The 24,179-nt window shown below is 35.1% G+C and overlaps 1 protein-coding gene across 1 annotated transcript in view; it reads right to left on the reverse strand.

The window, feature by feature from the left end:
* col22a1 (collagen, type XXII, alpha 1) overlaps positions 1-24,179 on the reverse strand; it is a 54,601-nt gene that overhangs the window by 10,723 nt on the left and 19,699 nt on the right. Inside the window, exons 7-40 of the mRNA XM_016537049.1 lie at positions 23,568-23,648; positions 23,174-23,290; positions 22,236-22,280; positions 22,051-22,113; positions 21,790-21,828; positions 19,256-19,309; positions 18,373-18,426; positions 18,235-18,288; positions 17,635-17,688; positions 17,155-17,199; positions 15,061-15,114; positions 14,833-14,886; positions 14,316-14,351; positions 14,196-14,225; positions 14,064-14,117; positions 13,466-13,519; positions 11,322-11,375; positions 10,794-10,847; positions 10,627-10,680; positions 10,435-10,488; positions 10,220-10,273; positions 10,088-10,132; positions 9,930-9,992; positions 9,533-9,586; positions 6,242-6,283; positions 5,926-5,958; positions 5,585-5,638; positions 3,541-3,594; positions 3,267-3,320; positions 3,131-3,184; positions 2,865-2,918; positions 2,498-2,602; positions 685-729; positions 115-192 (exon numbers count right to left, since the gene is read on the reverse strand). Of these exons, the coding sequence (XP_016392535.1) occupies positions 115-192; positions 685-729; positions 2,498-2,602; positions 2,865-2,918; positions 3,131-3,184; positions 3,267-3,320; positions 3,541-3,594; positions 5,585-5,638; positions 5,926-5,958; positions 6,242-6,283; positions 9,533-9,586; positions 9,930-9,992; positions 10,088-10,132; positions 10,220-10,273; positions 10,435-10,488; positions 10,627-10,680; positions 10,794-10,847; positions 11,322-11,375; positions 13,466-13,519; positions 14,064-14,117; positions 14,196-14,225; positions 14,316-14,351; positions 14,833-14,886; positions 15,061-15,114; positions 17,155-17,199; positions 17,635-17,688; positions 18,235-18,288; positions 18,373-18,426; positions 19,256-19,309; positions 21,790-21,828; positions 22,051-22,113; positions 22,236-22,280; positions 23,174-23,290; positions 23,568-23,648 (1,893 nt within the window). The remainder of the gene's footprint in view (positions 1-114; positions 193-684; positions 730-2,497; positions 2,603-2,864; positions 2,919-3,130; positions 3,185-3,266; positions 3,321-3,540; positions 3,595-5,584; positions 5,639-5,925; positions 5,959-6,241; positions 6,284-9,532; positions 9,587-9,929; positions 9,993-10,087; positions 10,133-10,219; positions 10,274-10,434; positions 10,489-10,626; positions 10,681-10,793; positions 10,848-11,321; positions 11,376-13,465; positions 13,520-14,063; positions 14,118-14,195; positions 14,226-14,315; positions 14,352-14,832; positions 14,887-15,060; positions 15,115-17,154; positions 17,200-17,634; positions 17,689-18,234; positions 18,289-18,372; positions 18,427-19,255; positions 19,310-21,789; positions 21,829-22,050; positions 22,114-22,235; positions 22,281-23,173; positions 23,291-23,567; positions 23,649-24,179) is intronic.

Consider the following 24,179-nt stretch of genomic DNA (forward strand, 5'->3'; position numbering starts at 1 on the left):
AATAGAATATACGGTCTGTACAGTAGAAAAACCATTACGCCTATGGAATGTCCCCACTTTTCACAAAAACAAACCTGTGCGTGTGTGTGTGTGTGTGTGTGTGTGTTTCCATACCTCGGGTCCAGTGGTTCCTTCTCCGGGTGGTCCTCTGTTTCCTGGCATCCCTAGCATTCCTTGTGGACCAGGCAAACCCTGAAACACAAAATAAAAAGGGATTAACATGGAAAAATAAACAGCATTCCCCTTCCAATATAAAGATGATAGCTCTGTGTGTTGCTGTATAAGATATATATTGTTTACTCTTTTTTCAATATTGACTCTAATTTGCATATTTATTGTAATGCATATTCTGAGTATAGTAATCAATCAATGTATCTCTCTCTCTCTCTGTGTCTATCTATCTACGTTACTGAGGCTGAGTATAGTAATCTATCAATTTCTCTCTCTCTCTCTCTCTCTCTCTCTCTCTGTCTGTCTATCTATCTACGTTACTGAGGTCAGCAAAAAATTGTAAAATGTTCTTGAAGTCTCTTATGTCTCCCAGGAAGGCAATTTTTGGATCAAAAATAAAATAAAACCGTAATATTAGGAAGGATGAAAAGACCTTTCATGCTGATGGAAGACAAAATTAAGTTTGATTCTTTCTTTTAATGAGAAAAAAACTTGTGAGAGAAGTCTCATTACCTTCAGTCCGGGAGGTCCGGGTGCACCTGGAGCTCCAGAATCACCCTGTAATTAAAGAAAGCAGATTACTGCTGTGCTGCTAGTTCCTCTATTTAACTCTCAATCTTTTATTCATCCTTTCACTTTCCCTCTCACAAAATCATATACAGTTTATTTTTATGAATGGTCATTTTATTCCAAGTCATCTGAAGTCATATGACAGCTTTGAGAGACAAACGGAATAAAATTTAAGTCATGATTCACTGAAAATCACCAATGATGTTTGGTTTGGTATCAGTGATTTGTCAGACAAAACTTACATTTTCATTCATTTGATTATTATACACGTGTTAATGTGCCTATATCTCTGTTGGAGTGATTGTGGATGTGTGTGTGTGTGTGTGTGTACAGCTGGAAAAATAAGGCATCTGTAGCTATAAAACAACCCCAGTTCCCCAACACCTGCAGCCGCGGTCCAGTTGACTCATTAGTTTAAATGTGTGGTAGTTTTATTCTACACGTTTCAGTGCTTTTAACCACAATCAGCATATATAAATGGAAAAAGTTAGCACAAACAACTTTCAGATTCTCTAGAGGACTAGACGTAAACACAAAGCTTATTAAATGCAATTTTACACGCTCATGGCGGGAAACTGTAAAACAAGAATGAAACAAACTGCATGCTCTTTTCTTCTAAACCTAATTGTCTAGTAGTTTTGAGAATCCACATGGAACATTTGTAATAAATTTGAGCAAAGTAACACTGTTTAATAATCAGGGGTGGTTCTGGGGGGGGGCCAGTGCCCCCCTGCCAACAAGCTTGGCCCCCCCTTTGGCCCCCACTAAATTTGGAATCATATCACACCAAACAATTTTGGGTGAAATGCGCAGTTTGTCCTGTAAACTATGCATATAAAAAAAGAAAAACATCTCCAGCAGCTAAATTCAAATCTGCGTTTATGGGAGTTTTTGAGAGTGCTTGAATTCGCTGGACTGAAGTGAAAATGTTCTTTGATAGTGTAAAAGTTCTTTGCTCTCTTTTTGTACAATGAAAGTGTTATAGGCTAATTAGTAACTTACTATGTTTTTATTAGCTTCACATTAAATACAAAGTCAGTCGTATTAAATATATGTAATGGTATGACACCATATCTGGTACTTAAGTAAAAAGACTAAGTTTTATGCAAAGTTAATAGATTAATACTATTAGGCTACTTTACTAGAGAACTAACATAATCTATAAAGGTGCAAAATGCATTTACTTGCACATATTTGAGAATCGAGATATTTCATGATATATTTTGGGAATATTGCTTGGTGCAAAATAATACAACTTCTCCAACAAAATGTCCACATCAATGTCCATATATATATTTATATATATATATATATATATATAAAAAACAGGCAGTTTATTTCATTTGTTAATTTTCATACCTTCTCTCCTCTCTGTCCAGCGATCCCAGGTGGCCCAATGCTGCCTGGAATACCCTGAAAAACAAACAAGATTTCTACAATTGCAAAAAAAATTACTCTGACACTACAAAAAAACTACAAAATTATTTGTCAAATAAATGAAACATGATGAAACATTAATTTTAGTTGCATTCATTAGATTTTAATTGTTATAGATTACATCTAGATTGCAGCGATACATGACATGGTGAAAAATGACTGAATGAATAATAGGCTACTTAAAGTAGTTTAAGATGAATTTTAAAATTGTGCCCCCTAAAAGCACAAGTGGCCCCTGTCTGGCCCTCCCAGTTACTGTGGTCTAGAACCGCCCCTGTTAATAATATAATCAATGTTATTAAACTGATGAATACAATACCTTTGGTCCCTCTTTGCCTTTTCCTGGCAAACCGATTTCTCCTCTCAAACCAGTCTCACCGGTTGGACCAGGGGGTCCAGAGGGACCATCTTTACCAGCATCTCCCTTGTGTGATATTAACAGCCATAAAGACACAGATTTTTAAAGAATCTACATGGTCCTACAAAAAAAAATCTGATTCAGACAGGGTGAATTTTGATTACGGTTCATAATTGCATAATTAAATTGAGTAATTCATAGATGCTTGGTGCAAAATAATACAACTTCTCCAACAAAATGTCCACATCAATGTCCATATATATATTTATATATATATATATATATATATAAAAAACAGGCAGTTTATTTCATTTGTTAATTTTCATACCTTCTCTCCTCTCTGTCCAGCGATCCCAGGTGGCCCAATGCTGCCTGGAATACCCTGAAAAACAAACCAAACAAGATTTCTACAATTGCAAAAAAAATTACTTACAATCCCCCAAAATATTTGACTCTAAAAGTTATAATTACAAAATGAGATTAGAAGAAAAAAACGTCACACACCAGTTTAAATGACTACATTTACAGTTGAAACAAACTGTATATTTCCTAAAATCGATCTTGTATTTTGGAGGAATTTTTTTAAGAACGTACCACATTGCCTGGCAGCCCTCGGGGCCCCTGAGGGCCCATCAATCCGGGTGGACCCTAAAAAGAGTGAAGAGTATGAGAGTGAAAAGTTCTGAAATCAATAAAAAAAAACATCATGTGTGGTAAGAACTGGGCTTACTGGGTCTCCGTTTCTCCCTGCCTCTCCTTTTTCACCAGCATCCCCCTTAGGGCCCTGTCCACACAAACAAGTGAAAGACATCAGACAGTCGTGTGTGGAATACAGAAGAAACATCTCAATTACTCTAAAAATCATTGACTTTCTCATAGATTTGACTGGAATATGACGGTATAGGATTAACAGTGATCATCATATCCAGTAGACTGTCTCGTGTGAATGAAAGCAAGTCAGATGTATTGTAAAACAGCTGGTTAAGATGTTGTTTCTGGTTTACCGCAGGTCCTGGTTGCCCTCTGAATCCCTGCTCTCCAGGAAGTCCTCTTTGACCCTGGTAATATCAGAGAATGTGAAGGTAATCAGATTGATTTTAGTAGTAGGTAACTCTGAATATATGCTATAATACCTTAAAACACATTCAAAGTGTGTAATGTGTAATTCAAAGCGATAGTCCACCAAAAAAAAAAAAAATGAAAATCCTGTCGTCATTTACTCATTTTCATGTCATTCCAAAAAGAATATATTTACTATACTACTTCCATACTATGGAAGTAAATGGGACCTGAAACAGTTTTCTACATTCTTCAAAATATCTTCTTTTGTGTTTCAAACAGGTTTGGAAAGACATTAGGGGTAGTAAATGACAGAATTTAAATTTCTGGGTGAACTAACCCTTTCATGTCTGTCTTTTTTTTTTTTTTTCTATGTCTATGTTAAAACACTTTATTGTTCATTCAGTCATAGTGACTTTGTAACTCCGGAAATGAAACCTGGTTCTCTTTAAAGATATCATCAGGGCAGTTTCTCTAGCAGAAATGATTGCATTTGACTGAACCTGCGAGAACAGGAATTTAAGAGAGATTTCTCATTTCACACTAATAAATTCAGGTGAGAGCAGATACATCATAGTAACAAGCTTGTCTGTGTTTGTGTAAATGATGCATCGCTTGGTGTCTGGACTATTTTAGTAAATGAGTGCATGATGGAGAGAGCTTTAATTAATTAATTTTTTTTAAATGTGTTAATAATATAATATAATATAATATAATATAACACATAAAATAATGTAATTTAATATAAATTATCTTCAGCAGAATATCTGGAAAAAGTACAGAGTGGGAATGCCGAAGATGGGCAGATCATGATGTCAGTATATAGGAAATGACCTCCTGAATTATTAATTAGCCCACATTAGTCAAGAGATTATATGTGACCCTGGAACACAAAACCAGTCATAAGGGTCAATTTTTTGAAATTGTGATGTATACGTCATCTGAAAGCTGAATAAATAAACTTTCCATTGATGTATGGTTTGTTAGGATAGGACAATGTTTGGCCGAGATACAAATATTTGAAAATCTGGAATCTGAGGGTGCAAAAAAAATCTAAATATTTAAAAAAAATCCCCTTTAAAGTTGTCCAAATTAAGTTCTTAGTAATGCATATTACTAATCAAAAATTAAGTTTTAATATATTTACAGTAGGAAATTTACAAAATATATTCATGGAACATGATCTTATACTTAATATTCTACTGATTTTTGGCATAAAATAAAAATCAATAATTTTGACCATACAATGCATTTTTGGCTATTGCTACAAATATACCCCATCGACTTAAGAGTTAAGACTTAAGGTTTTGTGGTCCAGGGTCACTAATATGCACAAAAAAAAAAAGCTAATTTTGGATATGTCAACAATTTAGCATCAGTAAATTATTATTATTATTTTTAACAGCTACAGTAAATATGTAAATAACACACTGCTTGGGCATTTTTCACAATTAATGGAACTGCACTGATCTGTGGACAGATGCTCGAGATCTGCTTTTTTTTATAGCTTGGGGCAAAAAGGCACCTTCACCGGCAAAATCTTCCAATAACAAAATGGTGGATTTAATGTGAGCCAGCAGAGGTACATAATATCAACTGATGTGCTGCGATATCCCTGACCTTCAGGTTTATTTATATTCCCTTATGCAGCACTGAATCCCTTAATATCTAATGACAGCTAATGCGTAAAACACTTCAAGTGGATGTTCTCACTCAGAAATGAAACGCACATATTTCGTTGTTCCTTTCAGGTGGATTTGCCTCGTGATTCTTCAAACTGACAGCAGACTTCATTATGCCTGCATTACGAAGGCACTAGTGACAGTAACATGATGCTATAAATGAAATCATTTTCAGAGGCACAAGAGACTAGTAATTCAACCAATCTTGACTCTCTTCTGCCCTCTTGTGATGGGTTGTACAAACTGCAAGGTTTTCTTAATTACACACAAAATGAATTCGTAAGTGTCGGAAACAATAAAAGCTCACCATCTCGCCTGGTTTTCCTTGATCTCCTTTCTCTCCCTTCTCTCCCGGCTTACCCTAAAGATAAAAACAGTAAATCTACATGAATATACAGTAAATAGACATACGCTTAAAAAATGAATGCATTAAATAAAGTATCAAACCAAGTGGCATTTAGTTTCAAGAAAGATGGCACAACCACACTTTTAAGAAAAATGTGTAAGATGATTATGTTAATAGATACACTCAAAATATCTATTAACAAACTATTCTCAAAATATGATATTTTAAAATACAATGTATTATACAAAATATATTTTATTACTCAAAATAAGCTTAAAATCAAGACAAAACTGATGGCTTACCGGTTCACCAGGTTCAGGAATCACATTGGCTACCTAAAGAAAATGAAAACATATCACTGTGAAATAATACTGTAATACAATACTGTGAATTAAAAGCCACATTCATCAATAAACAGAGCATCAGCAGAATCAATACATAATTAATACATGATTAAATACAAAAAAAGAAAAAGAAATGTCTAGTCTATTCTCATTTATCTGATTTATTACTTACATCAGATATCAACTGTTATTATTATCATTAATTAAATCATCTATAATTGTATATTCATATAGATATATATTTGTATACATATTAAGTATCATCTGTACTCACATTCCCTGGGACCCCGGCTGGACCCCTGGGGCCAATCTCACCCTGTATGATTGAAAAACAGTAACAGAGAGGTTATATCCTTATCCTGTCAGCATGTTAATTATCTCATTAACGACCTCATGCCCTCATGCTTTAATCCTGAATGTGTGAAACCTAGCAACTCATGGTCAAAAATGGCCTCTCTAAGCCTTCTTTACTGTAGAATGCTATAATGTTGATATAGCAAATATCATTACACAGATGTGACCTATTATTATTATTATGCATTATATATTATTTTATTTATAGGCGCCTTTCATGGCACTCAAGGTCACCTTACAAAGTCCATAAAACAGAGTAAAACAATAACATTAAACAATAAAAGCCAATACAACAAACATACATCAAATCAAATAAAAGCCTGCCTAAACAAATACGTTTTAAGACGAGATTAAAAGACCGGAAGACTTGAACTATTGCAAACTTCTACAGGAAGTGAGTTCCATAAAAGGGGAGCCGCATAACCAAAAGCTCATGACCCCATGGAAGTTGTCCGAGTGCATGGGAGAACAAGAGTAAGTGCAGAAGCAGATCTTAAAATGCGAGAAGGAGTGTGTATATGAAGAAGATCCAAGAGATATGAAGGAGTCAAGTTGTTGAGTGCTTTGTAGGTTAAAAGTAAAATTTTAAAATTTACACGGAATTTAACTGGGAGCCAGTGCAAATTTTGTAGAACAGGAGAGATGTGTTCAGAGATGGAAGTTTTGGTAATAACTCGAGCAGCAGCATTTTGTACAGGCTGTAGTTTGTGAAGTGATTTGGAAGGAAGCCCATAAAACAAAGCATTACAATAGTCGATTCATGATGTTACAAGAGCATGCACAAGAGTAGCAGTACTCTTCAGTCAAAGGACAGGACGCAGACAATTAATATTCCTAATATGAAAGAATGCAGAACGGGTAACACTGTTAATGTTAAATGAGCTTCCAACGACAAAGTTTTATCGAGGATTATACCCAAACTTTTAACCTGATTAGACAGAGGAACAGGACAATTGTCTCTTATCACAGAGGAAATGTTTGACTTATCTATTGTGGTTTTTGTACCAACAAGAAGAATTTCTGTTTTACTATTATTTAATTTGATAAAATTACTTGAAAACCAAGTTTTTAATTTATCAAGACACTCGAGAAGAGCAGAAGGAGGAAACTTTGAGGAAGGTTTAGAAGACAGATAAAGTTGGGTGTCATCAGCATAACAATGGAAATGAATACCATATTTCCTAAAAAATGGTGCCAATAGGTAAAAGGTAGATAAGAAACTGAAGAGGTCCCAAAACAGAACCCTGTGGAACACCAGGGACAATATAAGTTGATTTTGATTTAAACTGTTTGAGTTGCACAAATTGCATGCGGTCTGTGAGATAGGAACGAAACCAACATAATGCCGTACCAGTAATTCCAATAGATTCCAATCTACTTAAGAGTATGGAGTGTGAAACAGTATCAAAAGCTGCACTAAGATCAAGAAGTATAAGTATTGATAAAAGTCCAGAATCAGCAGCTAGTAATAAATCATTGGATATCTTTACAAGTGCAGTCTCGACACTGTGATAAGAATGAAACCCTGACTGGAACTGCTCATATAAACTATTACTAGAAAGATGACCACGGAGCTGGGGAGCAACAATCTTTTCAAGAATTTTTGACAAAAACGGCAGATTCTAAATAGGAAGATAATTATCAAAGTTATTTGAGTCAGTCTCTGGTTTCTTGAGAGTGGGTGTTATCACTGCAGTTTTAAATGCAGTAGGGACAGTACCAGAAAGAAGTGAAGCATGCATGATGTCTGGGATTAAAGAGGAAAGTAAAGGTAAACCAGCTTTAACCAAGCGAGTCGGTAACAGTGTTGGGCAAGTTACTCTGAAAATGTAATCAAATTACTGATTACTGATTACTCATTTTAAAAGTAATCACGTTACTGTTCTGATTACTTTATTTCAAAAGTAATTAGTAATTAGTTACATTACCAGTTACATTGCTTTTTTTCTCCATTAAATTTATGAAATCCCAGCATACACGCTCCCGATAAATATTTGTTATTAAAGCATCAACATTCACAGAACACTGTTATTTTTAACTAAAGCAAGCAGCTGCTGCGTGCATGGTTTGGCATGGCAGAATGCCAGCAAAGAGCGCTGCATTTATAATCTCTAAAAGACATCTCAGTTCATCGCAATCTCACAAATCTCTGTTATAACACAATAAATATATGCATAATGAATCTTTCATAATGTCTGCAATTCGTGTGTTATAATGGGAGGATTCGTGAGCACGCAAATTTCAGCACTGCATTGCTCAACGCTGCAAACACGTGCTATAGCCTAAATAGAAACTATGCATACGCTTGCACCTGTTAATCGTTTATATTTTATATTAGTTCATGTTGCTTTTGTGCAATAGATGAATAACAATTTATTTGTTTTAGATATTTTATGTTTAGATATTTCTATTTTGCGGAGTCCCGTGAATCATTTTATTCTCCCGCATCCCGCACACACACGAGTGTCTACCTGCCCGTACCAGCACTCGCCCATCTTGTCCCGCGCCGCACTCTGTTGCGTCGGGTCTCGCGGGAGCAGGTCTCTAATCCACTGACACTTGACTCGACAGTGCATGTGCTACATCCTTTTTACAATCTCTAGATTATAAAACACTGCATTCTGTCAGCAATGTAATGTGGCAGTAATGTATAGAGACCTCGGCTTGTAACTATACTCTAATTACTATTTTGAAAATTATAACGCGTTAAATTACTCCGTTACTAAAAAAGTAATCAAATTACAGTAACGCATTACAAAGTAATGCGTTACTGCCCAACACTGGTCGGTAATGGATCCATTTGACACGTGGCAGATTTAGATTTTTGTACAATGGAACATATTTCCTCAACTGTTTTTAACTGTTTAAAAGTATAAAAAATAGAAACAGAAGATAACGAAGATAACACTGGGCTAGAGGCAATTGTGCATTAAACAATATGAATCTTAGGTGATTGTCTATTTTAGACAGTAATAATCCAAACTGTGAAATAACTATACACACTACTGTTCAACAGTGGATTCATAAAGTTAAACTATTTTTCTTTATATAATTTATATGTATATTTAAATAATTTAATCATAAGCCTTTATATTAAGTTTTTTTTTAATCACGAAAAACAATTTAATTAACTCATTGTCCAATCTTTTGACTGACACTTTATAATAAAATAATGACTATCTGCATTTTTAAACTTTCTCTTGTCTCTCACCTTGTCTCCTTTCTCTCCTTTCGAGCCAGTAAATCCATCTTTTCCTCTCTCTCCCTACAAGAGAGATGGAGGGATGAAATCTGACAAAAAATGTCTCAAACAAAACTACATACAAACTATGCGTAAACTAACATTAATAAGATTGAAAATTAGTCCGTCTCATGCAGAACATGATTTCTTATCTTTTTCTCACAATCTTTGCAGTGAAATATTGGCTGAACATGTTTTTTATGAGAAGCACCCAAGTGAATAGATGATGGTTCTCGCAGCAGGAGTGTTTTTTCTACAGAAGAGTGATATTTTCACATATAAATGTCTATTGATTCTGTTAATCAATAGACCATCTGATTTTGACTTGAAAACAGCATATAATTATGTCCGTATAGTTCTGTCTTACTTGGCCTCCTCTCTCTCCTTTGGGTCCCACTGGGCCGAGCTCTCCAGGCAAACCAGGCTCTCCCTGAGACAGAACAAGACACAAAGAGAAAGACAGTTGTGTCATGTGTCCTTCTGTCAAGACTCTGTCAAGGCTGTTTTAAGTTTTACTTCCCGCACCCGTTCACCAGGAGGTCCTCGTGGTCCTGGAGGGCCTTCATCTCCCTGAGAGAGAGAGAGAAACTGGCATTGGTGATGGGGGAAAAAAATTGGATTTCCAACCCAGCTCTTAAAGCACTAGTCACCCTTTACCTTAGGTCCTGGTTTACCAGGGAAGCCGTCCTGTCCGGGTTCTCCTCTTTGCCCCTAAACAGAAATACAAAATAATTAAAAACAGATTGCAGTGCAACAAAAACACAAATGAAAAGGTCAAAAAGCAGATCTGGCCTTTAGATGGGTTTAGAAATGATGAAGTTCTGCCTCCACAGAACTGAGTTCACAGTTTGCCTCATTAAAACAGCTCTAACCTTCTCGGCATCATTTCCAGGGAAACCATCTAATCCATCTTTTCCTGGCAGGCCCTGAAAAATAATTACCGTTAAAATCATTGCTTCAAGTTTCTTTGCACTAAAAATGAGTGTTGAGTTAATAGGGCAACAGGTTATTAAAGTGTGTGGACAGTGTGTTTGAGTTCTCATGGTAATGTCATAGGGACTCACTGGTTTTCCTGGTTCTCCTGGTTTTCCTGAGAAGCCGATTTCACCAGGTAATCCCTATGTGAACAAACAGATGAATTTAATATCATCTGCTAATGTTCTGTGGCTGTAGTTCAGTTCGCAAATAAAAACGAACAGAAACAGTATTATTTTGTTGCATGTAAACTTACTGGAGGTCCCGTTTGTCCAGGGCTCCCAGGAGGCCCAGAAGGCCCCTGAGGACCCTAAAAACAAAACACAGAAATACAACTTGAAATGTTGACATTTGAAATTCAATTGCATTTTAATAGTTCTCTGCAATCAATGCATTCACAATTTAATTTACTAAAATGTACCAATATTATGTTATCATTATATTATTTGATCACTGCATGTGTTTTGCCTTCTGGTAACCACTAGAGCTCACTGTTACTCTGAAATGACTCGAGACTTTTTCATTAAGATAATAATGTTGAGAATGCCATATAGTCATAATATTCATACTGTTTTTGCATAGCATACTAAGTTTCCATATGCATGAAATAAATAAATGACCTACTATTTGTTAAAATATTTACTGTTGCATTCTGCTGTAAAATACAGTATACGACAAGCAGTATGTTAGTATTCCATTCCAAACATAAAACCACACTTGACAGGAAAAATAAAGGGCAAAGAGCTCGACTCAGGCTAAGAATTAATGTTCTGGTGGTTCTTACAGGTGGTCCTGGAAGACCATCAACTCCCGGCAAACCTGCATCACCTTTTTTACCCTGGAGAAACAGAGAAGACGATGTCTCGTGAGTCTGTGTTAGGTAAAAGCAAAATAAAGGAGATAAGGAATAAGGAGATATTTCACACACACACACACACACACACACATATATATCTATATATATATATATATATAATAAATAAATAAAAATAATATAGCACTTAAAATAAATTAAAAGATAATAAGGAATATGGAGTAAGGAGATATTTTATAAAGTAAAATAACATGTAAAAATAATAATAATAATAATACATTTCAGCTTTTTTAATCTGATGTGTTTAATGACTGAAACCTTCCATCCATTAGAGGCACATAAAAAGGATTGCAGTGCCCTCTGTTGGACAAACAGGAAATCACACTTATGGCAATTTTGTTCGGTTCTATAGTCAACAGAAATTCGAAATATGTAAAGTAAACAACAATATTTAAGATCCTATGAGCGAAGTTTCCTTTCCTGTGTTGATATATTTCCAACAGAAACAGGAGGGGTCCGACATAGAAGGGCTCATATTTTCTTAATAAAAATAGCCCATAGCCTATATTTATGGTCACTGTCACAGACTATGATTTGCTACTTGCTATTACGCGTCGGTTTTAGGGATACGTTCAATCTAGAGAACACTTGCATATACATGGGCTCAAAGCTTTTAGACGTTGACTAAATGCCACAAAAAAAAACAACAATTTTGATTGTATTACGGGTGTGGGGTATTACAGCGATAAGAGCTTAAAATAGAGTAAAAAAGAGAGAGAGATAAACACTTTTTAGTGTCTCACTCAGGGCTTCCTGCCGTTCTGCAGTTGTGTGTCATTCTACACTCACTCAAGCGCCACCCGCTGCGTTTCTGAGCTGAGCGCAAGATCTCTTTAAGAGCTCCTGACAGTGTTTCCCGCTGGGACAGAGAGAACGAGGGCTACATTCAGAACACCTGCGACCCTGCTGAGCTACAACACTGAGACCCAGGAACTGTGCACCCAAAAAGAAAATTCACAATTGCAAGGACAAAAAGTCATAAAAAAGTAGTCAATATGACCATCTATCTATCTATCTATCTATCTATCTATATATACGTACACGCACACACGCACACACACACACACACACAAAATATATATTCCTCTGAGGGGCCTCTGAATAACACTGACATTTTTTTTTTTTTTAATAAAATATAGAAATTCTGTATGGATAGTAAACTTAAAAAGTCTAGCAAGCGGTCATCTCAAAATAAAACTAACAAACGTTATTTTTACATTTACTTCATAAAAATCAGTGAAGATTTCACAGCAAAATGACGCACGCGTGTTCCACAACCTGAAGAGGGACGCTCTTAGAATTATATTAAAAGGCATTTTTGCTTGTTAAAAACGTATAAACTATTAATCAGATAACAGAAGGCATGTAGTAAATCGTGTAAAACCGTCTTTTCAGCAAAGTTTTGATCATGTTGATCATTTTGAGGCCGTAGAAATTTGCATATCAATTATGATACAGTAGTCTTTATAGGGTGAAACTTATTTCAGGTAATAGCAAAGGCAATATTTCATTTTCCATTTAATATTTATATTTTATTTTATTTCAGTTAACAAAACGGTTTTTAAATGGCTTTAGTTAACTAACAACACTATGCTAAACATCTTTTGTGGATCACTGAAGAAAGTAAGTCATATTGATTTGGTACAACATTAGGGTGAGTAAATAAAGACAGAATTTTCATTTTAATACATAAAACTTTTTTCAGTTTGCTTGATTTTTTTTTTCTTTTTTTTTTCCTTTTTGGAGCAGTTATCCAAATACCATTATTATTTTTGGCAAGAAACAATGTTTTCAAGTATTCCGAGAACATTTTAATGATGCTGTCATCTCATCAGTTCGAGGGCATCTGAGAGCATCAGGCCATTTGAACATCTCCTGTCTCTCTTCCTAATGAGCTCCTCTCTTTAATCTGACCCCGCAGAGCACTCAAAGACACCAGAACATGCACTGAGATCCGCACTTTCCAGCCAGTCTCTATGGTTACCACAGAACATCTTACATCTCCATTAAAAACAGCCGAGATGGACTGTTACAATAGAATACAAATGTCCTACCCTGGGTCCATTCTCACCCGGCTCACCGGGCAAACCTGCAGGTCCAGGTGGGCCCTGAACAAAAACAGCATAAACAATAGGCTAATCAGAAACAGTGAAGTACACAACAAAAGCAGACAGAGCAGAAATTATGCTTCTTTTTCACAAACAGACCATGAATGGGATATGTATGATATACAGTGACCCCAAAAATTATCTGGACACTTGAGCCTCATTAAAAAAGTCTCAATGTTTGAGTTTAACTTTGTCCATTCTGTTTGTCACAGAGTGGAAATGTGCCATATAAATCTATAAGTACATCCACATAAGTGCTTACACATTGACACAAACACAGAATCGAACAAAATGACACTAATTACCTCACTCCTTGACACATTTCCAACCTATTAAAATAGCGCCATAATGCCATTGCCAACCATTTACTTAAACTGATTTAATCTAAAATGTGCGGTTTAAAATAATCACTGAGTCTGTGCCCAGATGGGAGGAAAAGATCAGGAGCTTTTCTCAGAACTAACTTCACTTTTCTTCTTTAATATGCATCTTTAAAACAATACAACTTGTTTGAAAGAGCATTAAATCACAAAATGTATCTTACAGGAGGTCCAGGGGGGCCGTCCGCTCCCGGGGGTCCTCGTTCACCAGGGACACCCTGAAAACACAAACACACACCCAGTTATGAGTATGATCAACAGTACCAAGGTTCAAGACTCATCTTCTCAACACTTACAGTCTCCCCCTTCAGTCCTGCCAGCTGAACCTGAGGAAAAACACAGATGAAGCAATGAGCATCTCAATACTGTTTTACAATGTGATTAAATACTGTAAGTTAATGAATCAAACGTCTTACCGCATCGCCAGGTAATCCAGCAGGACCTCGTTCACCCTATCACCAAACACAGCATTGCATTTGACAGGATTTATTCAGCAGGTAAAATACCACAGTGATTTGATATTCTAAGTGGAGTTAAACTGGAGTGGAATTGTCTAATGTTTGCAGTACAGACTAAGCAGTATTTGTCATTTCCTTTGGGAATAAGTTCCTGAAAGTGTGTGCGGGACGGCGAGTGAGCGATTAAATGATACAGCCTTGGCTGATTTTTTGAATGGGCGTCTTTATGGATGAGTGTGAGACATATGATACAAAAACTATCATTTTCCAAGAAAGATATATGTGTTTTGAGGGTTTTATGGGAAATAAGGAAGAGTCAAATATATCTGAGTCAATTATCTAAGAAATACAAAAGGAAACATACAAAACGCCTTCATATGGGTCTGGAACAAATTGAGGGTGAATAAAAAAACTTGCCCAGATCTTTCAAAGCCGAGCAATGGGTGTCTCAAAAAAGCAACGAGTGTCTCTTTACCTTTGCTCCTTTGACTCCACTTGCACCAGGAGCACCAATCAGCCCCCTAGGGCCCTGGTTTTAGAGAAAATGAAAGATAGAGAGGTCATTTAGGTAAAACGTATACTTAGACCTAAGCAAAACATGACACAAGCTCACATTAATATCTTCTTCATCCAGTGTGCATGCATGCTGCGCAAAATGGTACATGACAAATGATATACATTATAAAACGCTTAGAATACTTACGTCTTTTCCTAGAAGACCTGGTTTCCCTGGGAACCCGTCTAAACCTGGTTCACCCTAAACAACATTTGAAAGTGAGACGTCATTGAATGGACAATTAATATTACCGTTCAAAAATGTGGGGTCAGTAAGATTTTTTCAAAGAAATTAATATTTTTATACTGCAAGGATGCATTAAATGGATCAAAAGTGACATTAAAGACATTTATAATGTTACAAAAGATTTATATTTGCAATAAATGCTGTTCTTTTGAACTTTCTATTCATCAAAGAATCCTGAAAAAACTAAAATATGAAGCAGCACAACTGTTTTCAACATTGATAATAATAAGAAATGTTTGTTGAGATTTATTTATTAGAATGATTTCTGAAGGATCATGTGACACTGAAGACTGGAGTAATGATGATGAAAATTCAGCTTTATCATCACAGGAATAATTACATTTTAAATTGTAATAATATTTCACAATATTACTGTTTTACTATAATTTTGATCAAATAAATGCAGCTTCGGTGAGCATAAGAAAATTATTTTAAAAACATTTAAAAATCTTACTGTCCCCAAACTTTTGAAAAGTATGCAATATATGCTATATTTAATTGTATTATTTAATACTATTTAATAAATGTATTCTGCTTCCAATTGTGCAATGATAATTTCATGAAAGTCATCTTGATAAATGAATATTATAGTATAACACATATGCAGTTTGCTCTGTACATATAGTGTTCTGTATTTATGAGCACAATTAATTCTGATTACAATAGTATGTCACATCCAAAGTCCCTATTTTTATTCCCAGATTCTAATTTTATGTCCCATAAACAGCATACAGGTTTGGAATGACATCTTCATTTTTTGGGTGAACTACTCCTTCAACTTTAAATTATGTATGCTTGTCTAGACAGGTGCTTTGATTTTAATACAGAAAACAGCAGCAGGAAACGGACTGACGGGATGGAAATGTGACTGTAACATGACAAAAATGTGCAATATCCACTATGCCTGCTTTTTCAGGTCAGAAATTCAGGAAATATAACAGATGGTGGATGCGTTTGTATGATGTATTTATTTTGAATTGAAGGCCATTTGAGTTCAAATGAAAAGCCATTCTCAAAAAAAGCATAATCTGATATTTCCTGTTTCAATGAACCATGCATTGGTTCTAAAAATATATCCATTTGCTCCACTTGCACTGAATTACCAGCATTCTTACTTAAAAGTAATGATTTTTTTGCCAAAACTAAGCTTATTTTCCCCATGTTAAAACATTTAACATTATAAAATAGCTGTAAATAGTACTAAAATATTGTTTGTTTGAGCATCCCAACCAGCCAAATACGGCAACATCGGCTCAACCAATGGCGTCAGTTTGGGGCGGAGCTGTCTGTTTGCCAACCAATGACAGACGAGGAGTGACATGAACCTGTATGAAAGCAATCATTATTTTAGCAGTTCCTTTTTGTGACACTAGTGGTGCAAATTTGCTTCATCTTTAACTTCGAAGTTTCAGGAAAGTCAAATTTGTCTTAAAAGCTCTCTGTGTGCGTGCGTGGGCGGACCGTCAGACAGACTGAAGAATGACGTCGATGCTCTACCGTGTCACACTGTTCTAAGACCCGTCTGACTGCACAATGCCCCCACAGAACAGGATATATGGAGTCTGCATCAGCACTGAGACATCTGTTTGAGTTATTAGTCTGCCTGCGTTCACTCTGTAGAAATATTCCCTCTGTAGTGTTTGGATCTGACAGGTATGTACAGTACTTTGGGCTCCATCCAAGTTATTCCAAAGCATCAAAACTAAAACAGGGGTGCTGACAAGGGGAAGACAAGCGGGAACATTGTCCCAGGCCTCTTAGTGGGCTGAAGGTGGTCTGCATTGACAGACTAAACTAGATTTATACATTTTCTCAAGACGATGTGAGTGCTGTGCATGCAAAACCTCTGCTGCATGATTTTAGGAATCATTCACGTCTGTAGTACAAACAGTGCGGGACATTCCAATGTTTAATGCTTAATACTAACACTGAGCCTAAGCAATGATGTTTGTGGTAACAGTTGGTTATGATTGACAGGTGTCAGTCATCCCTTACCCTTTCTCCGGAAGCTCCTTTGTCTCCTTTAACTCCAGTGACACCCTGATGAAAAACATACCACATTCAACATATTACAAACTTCACAGAGAAGAACACTGGCCACACTACGATCTGTCCTGAACAGGTATAACACAAAATTGCGGATGCAGTCTTCATTTCAATTTGTTTCTACTGAAGTGATCATCTATTGAAGCCAGTTTCAACCTAAAAAAAAAATGTTATTAAATAAATAAAAAAATTCAATAAAATGCAAAATAAAAAAATGATAAAATAAGGTTATTGTGAGAAAAAAATAATGTAAAATAAGAAGTAAAGTCACAATTGTTAGATATTAAGATGCTTTTAAGAGAAATCAAGTTGTGATTGTGAAATATAAAGTAGCAATTATTGATAAAGTCATAAGTACATTTCTATTGTAATACTCTGAAGGCTTTCATAATCATCAGTACATGGCTTAAACACACAGGTCATACTTACAGACGCCCCTTGAGCACCCAGTGCTCCAGGTGGACCAGCATCACCTTGGATACCCTGAATAAAAAAAGGTCAAAAAGGCCAGATCATGTTAAAAATGACATGAGAACACCTAGCAGTGTCAGAAATAAGCTTCTCACCAAAAAGTGATAAAACAAAGAAAATAATGCCGAGAAAAAACCCACAGCGAACACAATGAAATCTACAATGACATACAATAAGAGAGTTTACTGCATTATTTACTGCTGCTTTTAGATTTGATGTTGATTTGATTTTAAGTGACATCAACAAGACAATTAATTTTAAAGGTGTAATTTTAAACTTTTTTTTTAGCAGATACAGGTGCATCTCAATAAATTAGAATGTCGTGGAAAAGTTCATTTATTTCAGTAATTCAACTCAAATTGTGAAACTCGTGTATTAAATAAATTCAATGCACACAGACTGAAGTAGTTTAAGTCTTTGGTTCTTTTAATTGTGATGATTTTGGCTCACATTTAACAAAAACCCACCAACTCACTATCTCAACAAATTAGAATACTCCATAAGCATATCCTCACTCTTCTGTCTAAAGGAGGTCTTACCTTTGGTCCGAGGTCTTACCTTTGGTCCGAGAGGTCCAGGTAACCCAGCTTCACCTGCAGCTCCTTGTTCACCCTGTTCATCAATATGATTGGACATTAGACTGTAACTATCAAAATACACCTTCAACCACATGCAAATAAACTTTTCGTCACTCACTCTCTCTCCTTTATCGCCGTTTTTCCCACCCAGACCGGGTAAACCGTCTGATCCCTAAAAGTTAAATGAATATTAATGCCACTTATAAACACATCTATGGAATCAGTCAAGTTTAGACAAAATTGGATTATAAATAGATAAGTAAATAAAATATTCATTGTATACTGCACAGTATGAAGTAGTTATTTTTTTTTCTTTTTTGCTGATGTAATCAACACTGCCTGGAATTAAAACAAATCAATAATATCACAGCATCCACAAACCAAACCTAAAGGACAACAACAAGTCCAGCCCTATAGTATTTTCTGCTGAATATTCTGCTGCTGAATATTCAAATGTTTGGGGTCAGGCTTTTTTTTTCAATTATTTTTTTCTTTTTTTAATAATTCTTATAATCACATAATTCATAATCTAAACAGTTAAGACTTTTACATTGTTACAATTATTTTTTTTTATATATATATTTAAAATATCTAGTCATCAGTCTCCAAAAAAAAATATATATAAATAATAATAATAATAATAATAATAATAAATAAAATTAAGCAGCGCAACTGTCTTCAACAATAACAATCAAGAAATGTTTCTGAGCAGCAAATCAGCATATTAGAATGATTTCTGAAGGATCATGTGACACTGAAGGCTGGAGTAATAATGCTGAAAATTCAGCTTAGCAGGAATAAAAGGAATAAAATACATTAAAAAAAATATTCAAATAGAAAACTAATTATTTTAAATTGTAATAATATTTCACAGTATTACTGTTTTTACTTTGGTTCTTTCAAAACCTTTTTCTATTACAGACCCCAAACTTTTGAATGGTAGTGCAAGTTAACTACAAATGCCATTTCATGTTGATTGCATGTACACAAGTGCGTCTTACTCTTTCGCCTCTTTCTCCTCTGGCTCCAGGTTCACCATGCTCGCCGCTGTCCCCCTGTGGAGAGAGACGAGATTTCAACATGGCATTAAAACAAGATGTCACATGACTTTGGACATGGCCACAAGTGGCCCCGAAACGTTTCATCCTTCAGGATGTTATACATGTTCAATGGGGCCAAATGCGTTCCTGTGAAAAATCTGACCTTAGAAACCAAAAGAATATTTTTAAAACAAGACCATCAAACCAGCCAACCAAAAACTCGCTGTCTGTTTTTGCTTGAAATGATCATCAGACATTTCCAGTTTTCCCATCTTTGTACTCAAAGAATCACATATTATAAAAGCATATATATATAACAAAGAAAGGCTTGTGAGATCGTAAAAATACAAAAAGAGGCCAACAGCAGTTAATGTAGTTTTCTGGGCATTAAAATTAATCACACTCTAATGCTAAACACCACTAAGGAAACCTAAAGGAATCTTTGCCATTAAATCTTGCCTTTCAGACGTCTAATGCACACCAGGGAATCTTCTGGAATTCTGAGAGTCAAACAGTATATGAGAAAAGCTTTTATGACCTGATTACAGTAATGACTTCACATGCTGCAGTTCACTCTCAAACTTCGATAAAGCCAACAGATAACTGACAAATGCCATCAAGAGAAAGTAACACAAAAAATGGCCACAATCTTGAGAGCTGCCAACCCAGTCAGCATATAGTGGATGCTAATTTGTTTGATTTCAATTAGTTTCTAATGAAGTTATCTATTGAAGCCAATAGACTGGTTACTTAAAGTGTCATTAAACAGTACTTTGCAACATGCTGTAACATCTCTTTTCTGCATGTGCACCATGACTCAACTTTTCAAAAGCACCACAGCTTCAAAACAAACAACATTTCAGTGTTAAAGGATTGACAAAACGACCACATAACAGGGTTTAGAGACAGAGAAACACCTCAAACACAAACATACGTTTGCGGCATCATGCATTTTAACTAGCCAACTCCTCCATATGCTGCTAGCTAACTTTATACTGTAACACATGTGAGTGATACATGTGAGTACACGGACACACATTCACATACACAGAATGAACACACAGTAACATACACACATGGACACTCATGCAAATCACTGACACATATACACCGAGAAATACACACACAAGCAATTGAAAATCATGCATAACAACAAAAACATTAGTGTAAAACTTGCCGCCACAATGCTAAGGTGTTCTGAGGGGTTGCTTACTGGCCCATATGGCTTAGGTTCCTCCTTTATTGTAAGTCTAGGGGATTTTTCACCTAATTTATTATCTGCCATGTAAAAAATTTGTTTCTTAGTTATTTTTGTCTTGAAAAAATTTTGTATTTTTGTCTAAAGTCAAGATACAGTTACTTGACAAGGAAAGTGACTTAAGATATGAAGTATTGTTTCTGAAAAAAGTATCAAAATTAAGTGAGTTTATGTTTATAAAAAAAAAAAAATCTGATATGAAAAAAATTATAATTTTCCTTTTGAATTAAGTTTCTCTTACCACACTGACAGATATTTTTACTTGTTTTATGCATAAACTCACTCAACAAGACCCAAAAATATATTTAGTCATTTAGCTTCTCAAGTAATGAATGTTGAGTAAAACAAGACAAAAATATTGAGTAAGAAAATGAGTTGAACAGTGTAAAAAAGTAACAGCATACTTAAAGGGATATTTTACCCCAAAATGATTTCTCACCCTGCATGTCATTCCAAACCCATAAAACGTTGGTTAATATTCGAAATACATACAAAGATATTTTTACTGAAACCGGAAAGGTTTCTGTCCCTCCATTGAAGGTCCAGGCAACTAAAACTTGAATCATCCAAAAAGGTTAAGGTATTAAGTATTATTTTCTGAAATTTTGATCAAAATTAAGTGAGTTTGTACTTAAAACAAGAATAAAAACTGCCAATGAACCAAAATAATAATAATAATAATCTTGTTTATCAATTATCCAATTATCAATTATTCAATTATCCCTATTGAATTCCGTTTTTTTTTTTCTTGTTTTAAACATAAACTCACTTAAATTTGATTGAAACAAGACATAATATCTTAAGTCATTGTGCTTCTCAAGTAAATATATCTTGATTTAAGACTATTTAGATATTTATATTGGAATGCAAGATAAAAATACTGCTGAAGAAAATCACAGTTTGCAGTGCATAAAAGGCGTTGTAAAACAAATCCATATGAATCAAGCATTTTAAAGAGGTCATATGATGTTGCTAAAAAGAACATTATTTTGTGTATTTGGTTTTTTATTGTTTTCATCCTCAAAAGAGAGGCAGTTTCCACAGTTTTTCTTTTCTGCTATGTTCTTTTGTAATCCTAGACTTTGGATTCAAAGGAAGAATTAAGTTTTTGATGAATTGGGTTCTGGCTCGCACGAAACGACAGAATACACACGTGCACAAACAAACACACATATAGACTACACATTCAATATTTTGTCTATCTTGAGGAGTTTGGCTGTTAAATTCATGACCTTACCTTCTCTCCTCTATCACCTTTCATAGAGATTGCCTGACCCTGCAAATAATCAATCAACACCGATCAATTATTCTCCAGGCCCAGAGAGACAGAAACAGCAGAGATGGAAGTAGATCAAAATCGTATGAAAATAAATCATGTTTTTCTCTAACAACTATGCTGCAAGAAGCATTTCTAATATACATCAATGCTGTTTTACGTTCATATAAACAGTCAACAAAGCTATATGAAACGTTGTAAGTTATAATATGGATGTCGTACACGTTCTCCTTTCTGCCCTTTGGATCCTGGTGGTCCTTCTGCCCCTTTAAGACCAGGATCCCCCTGCAGATGCACAGTTTATGCAAAGAGCCTATGAGGAACCCACTGGAAATGCATCCAGAGGTGATGTGCAAAAGCATAATAAAGTCATTGTGTGATGCTGTGATACTGAAACATTATTTGACCTTTTCACCCCTGGGCCCCGTGGCACCCGGTAGACCTGTCTCACCCTGTAGGATGGGAAAGATTGAGAGAGATAGCAAAAGAGACAGACATTCTGAAAGATAGAGGTCAGAAATAAAAGTGTGTAAAGAATGAATGCATTACAAAACAGAACTGAATGCATTACAAAAGAGAGTTCAGATTAAAAAAATTGATATCCAGCCTTATATCTTTAAATAAAAGTTCCAGGTTAAATAATAAAAAAAAATATCTATCAAAAGTATCTGAGATATACAGTTCATTAACACAGAAAATAATTTTGCCAATATAGTGAATGTCTATACGGCATGCATGGGGTTTAAAACAAAATGTGCAGCCAATTTTATTTTAATTATATATTCACATAATTTATATGAAATGAATGCTTACATGAATACCAAATATGTTTCTTAAACTGTTGAAGTAATAGATTCTAATTTTATTATTTTGCATCATTATAATTTTGTTTCACCTAATTTTATATAATAACTGTACTTTTTATTAATTATTTTTATATGATTTGATCACACTAGTCTCATGTTAACGTGTTTAATGTTGAAGTCTTGTGGCAACGGCAGTGTATTTATTTAGAGTTTATTCCAGTGCAAAGTCTTGTCCCATAGACTTCCATTGTAAGTGCATTACTATACATTTTTACTTGTTTTTACAAACTAAGGTGAAGCTGAGCTGAAATTATGGTCACAGATGGTGTTAATAGAACCCAAAACATTTCTTTAATATTAACATGACCAAAATTTCTTCAGCACATGACTTCAGAAATGAACTATTTAGCCTTTTCTTGCTCATATACTGTAAATAACTTCGATTCCTTTATCATAAGGCTGATATTCAATTTTTTGAATGTTAAACATGGGGGTTCACCGGCTTTAAAGAGTGTGACCTTTGACCTGGAAGGTCTTACCCTTTCCCCTGCAGGACAGGAGCAGTTGACGGCAGCTGGTTTCTTCTGCTCAGCACTTGTTGGTTTTGGGGTGGGCAGCAGGAGTGGAGGGGCTTCAGTCACCAGAGATTGTTCACACTGAGTGAGAAGAGAAAGTGAACAAGGAAACGGAAAGAGACTGAGCGTGTTATGAAAGAAAGAGAGAGGAAAGGAAGAGGAAGCATCAGATGTCCAGTATTATGAGCAAGACATTCTGGATGCTGGACAACGAACATTCCCCATCTTCATCTTCATCAAGGACTAAAGACAAAGACCTTTGAGCCCTTTGGAGAACTTGTCCTGTTTGAAACTGTATGTTTGTCCAGGTGATCACATAATGAGAATAAATATTTGTATGCGAGTCAGATGCACTTACTGGGCCACCAGGAATATCGCAACACGTCTCTTGCTCAGACTGTTTACCATCACAGTAGATCAACATCCTCTGGAGGTCAAACTATAGAGGAAACACAGGAACTGGTTGAATTAGTCGTGATTTTGGTTGACTTAAAACTTCATGAACATCACCATTCAAAAGTTTTGGGTCAGTAAGATTTTTAATTGTTTTTTAAAAATGTTTTTTATGCTCAGAAAGCATTTATTTTATTAAAAATACAGTAATATTTTGAAAAAAAAAATCACATTTAATATAATTAAAGTGATTTTATTTAAATCTCTCCAATCCTACAGGTTCCTATCATCAATATTGGAACCAGTTGTGCTGCTTAATATTTTTGTGGAAACCATGATACATTTTTTAAGGAGTTTTTGATGAAAAGAAAGTCCAAAAGAACAGAATTTATTTGAAATAGAAATTAAATTTTTTTAGACATTTTAAAAAGTCTTTAATGTCACTTTTGATCAATTTAATGCATCCTTGCTGAATAAAAAATCTTTAAAAAGCATCTTACTGATGCTAGTGTACCAATCAAATCATATATCAATTATTTAACCATGTTTTTTCAGAGACTACCATGATGGTATTCTC

This window comes from Sinocyclocheilus rhinocerous, unplaced genomic scaffold (genome assembly GCF_001515625.1).
Source record: "Sinocyclocheilus rhinocerous isolate Xijiao unplaced genomic scaffold, SAMN03320098_v1.1 scaffold1154, whole genome shotgun sequence".
In the NCBI taxonomy this organism is placed as follows: Eukaryota; Metazoa; Chordata; class Actinopteri; order Cypriniformes; family Cyprinidae; genus Sinocyclocheilus; species Sinocyclocheilus rhinocerous.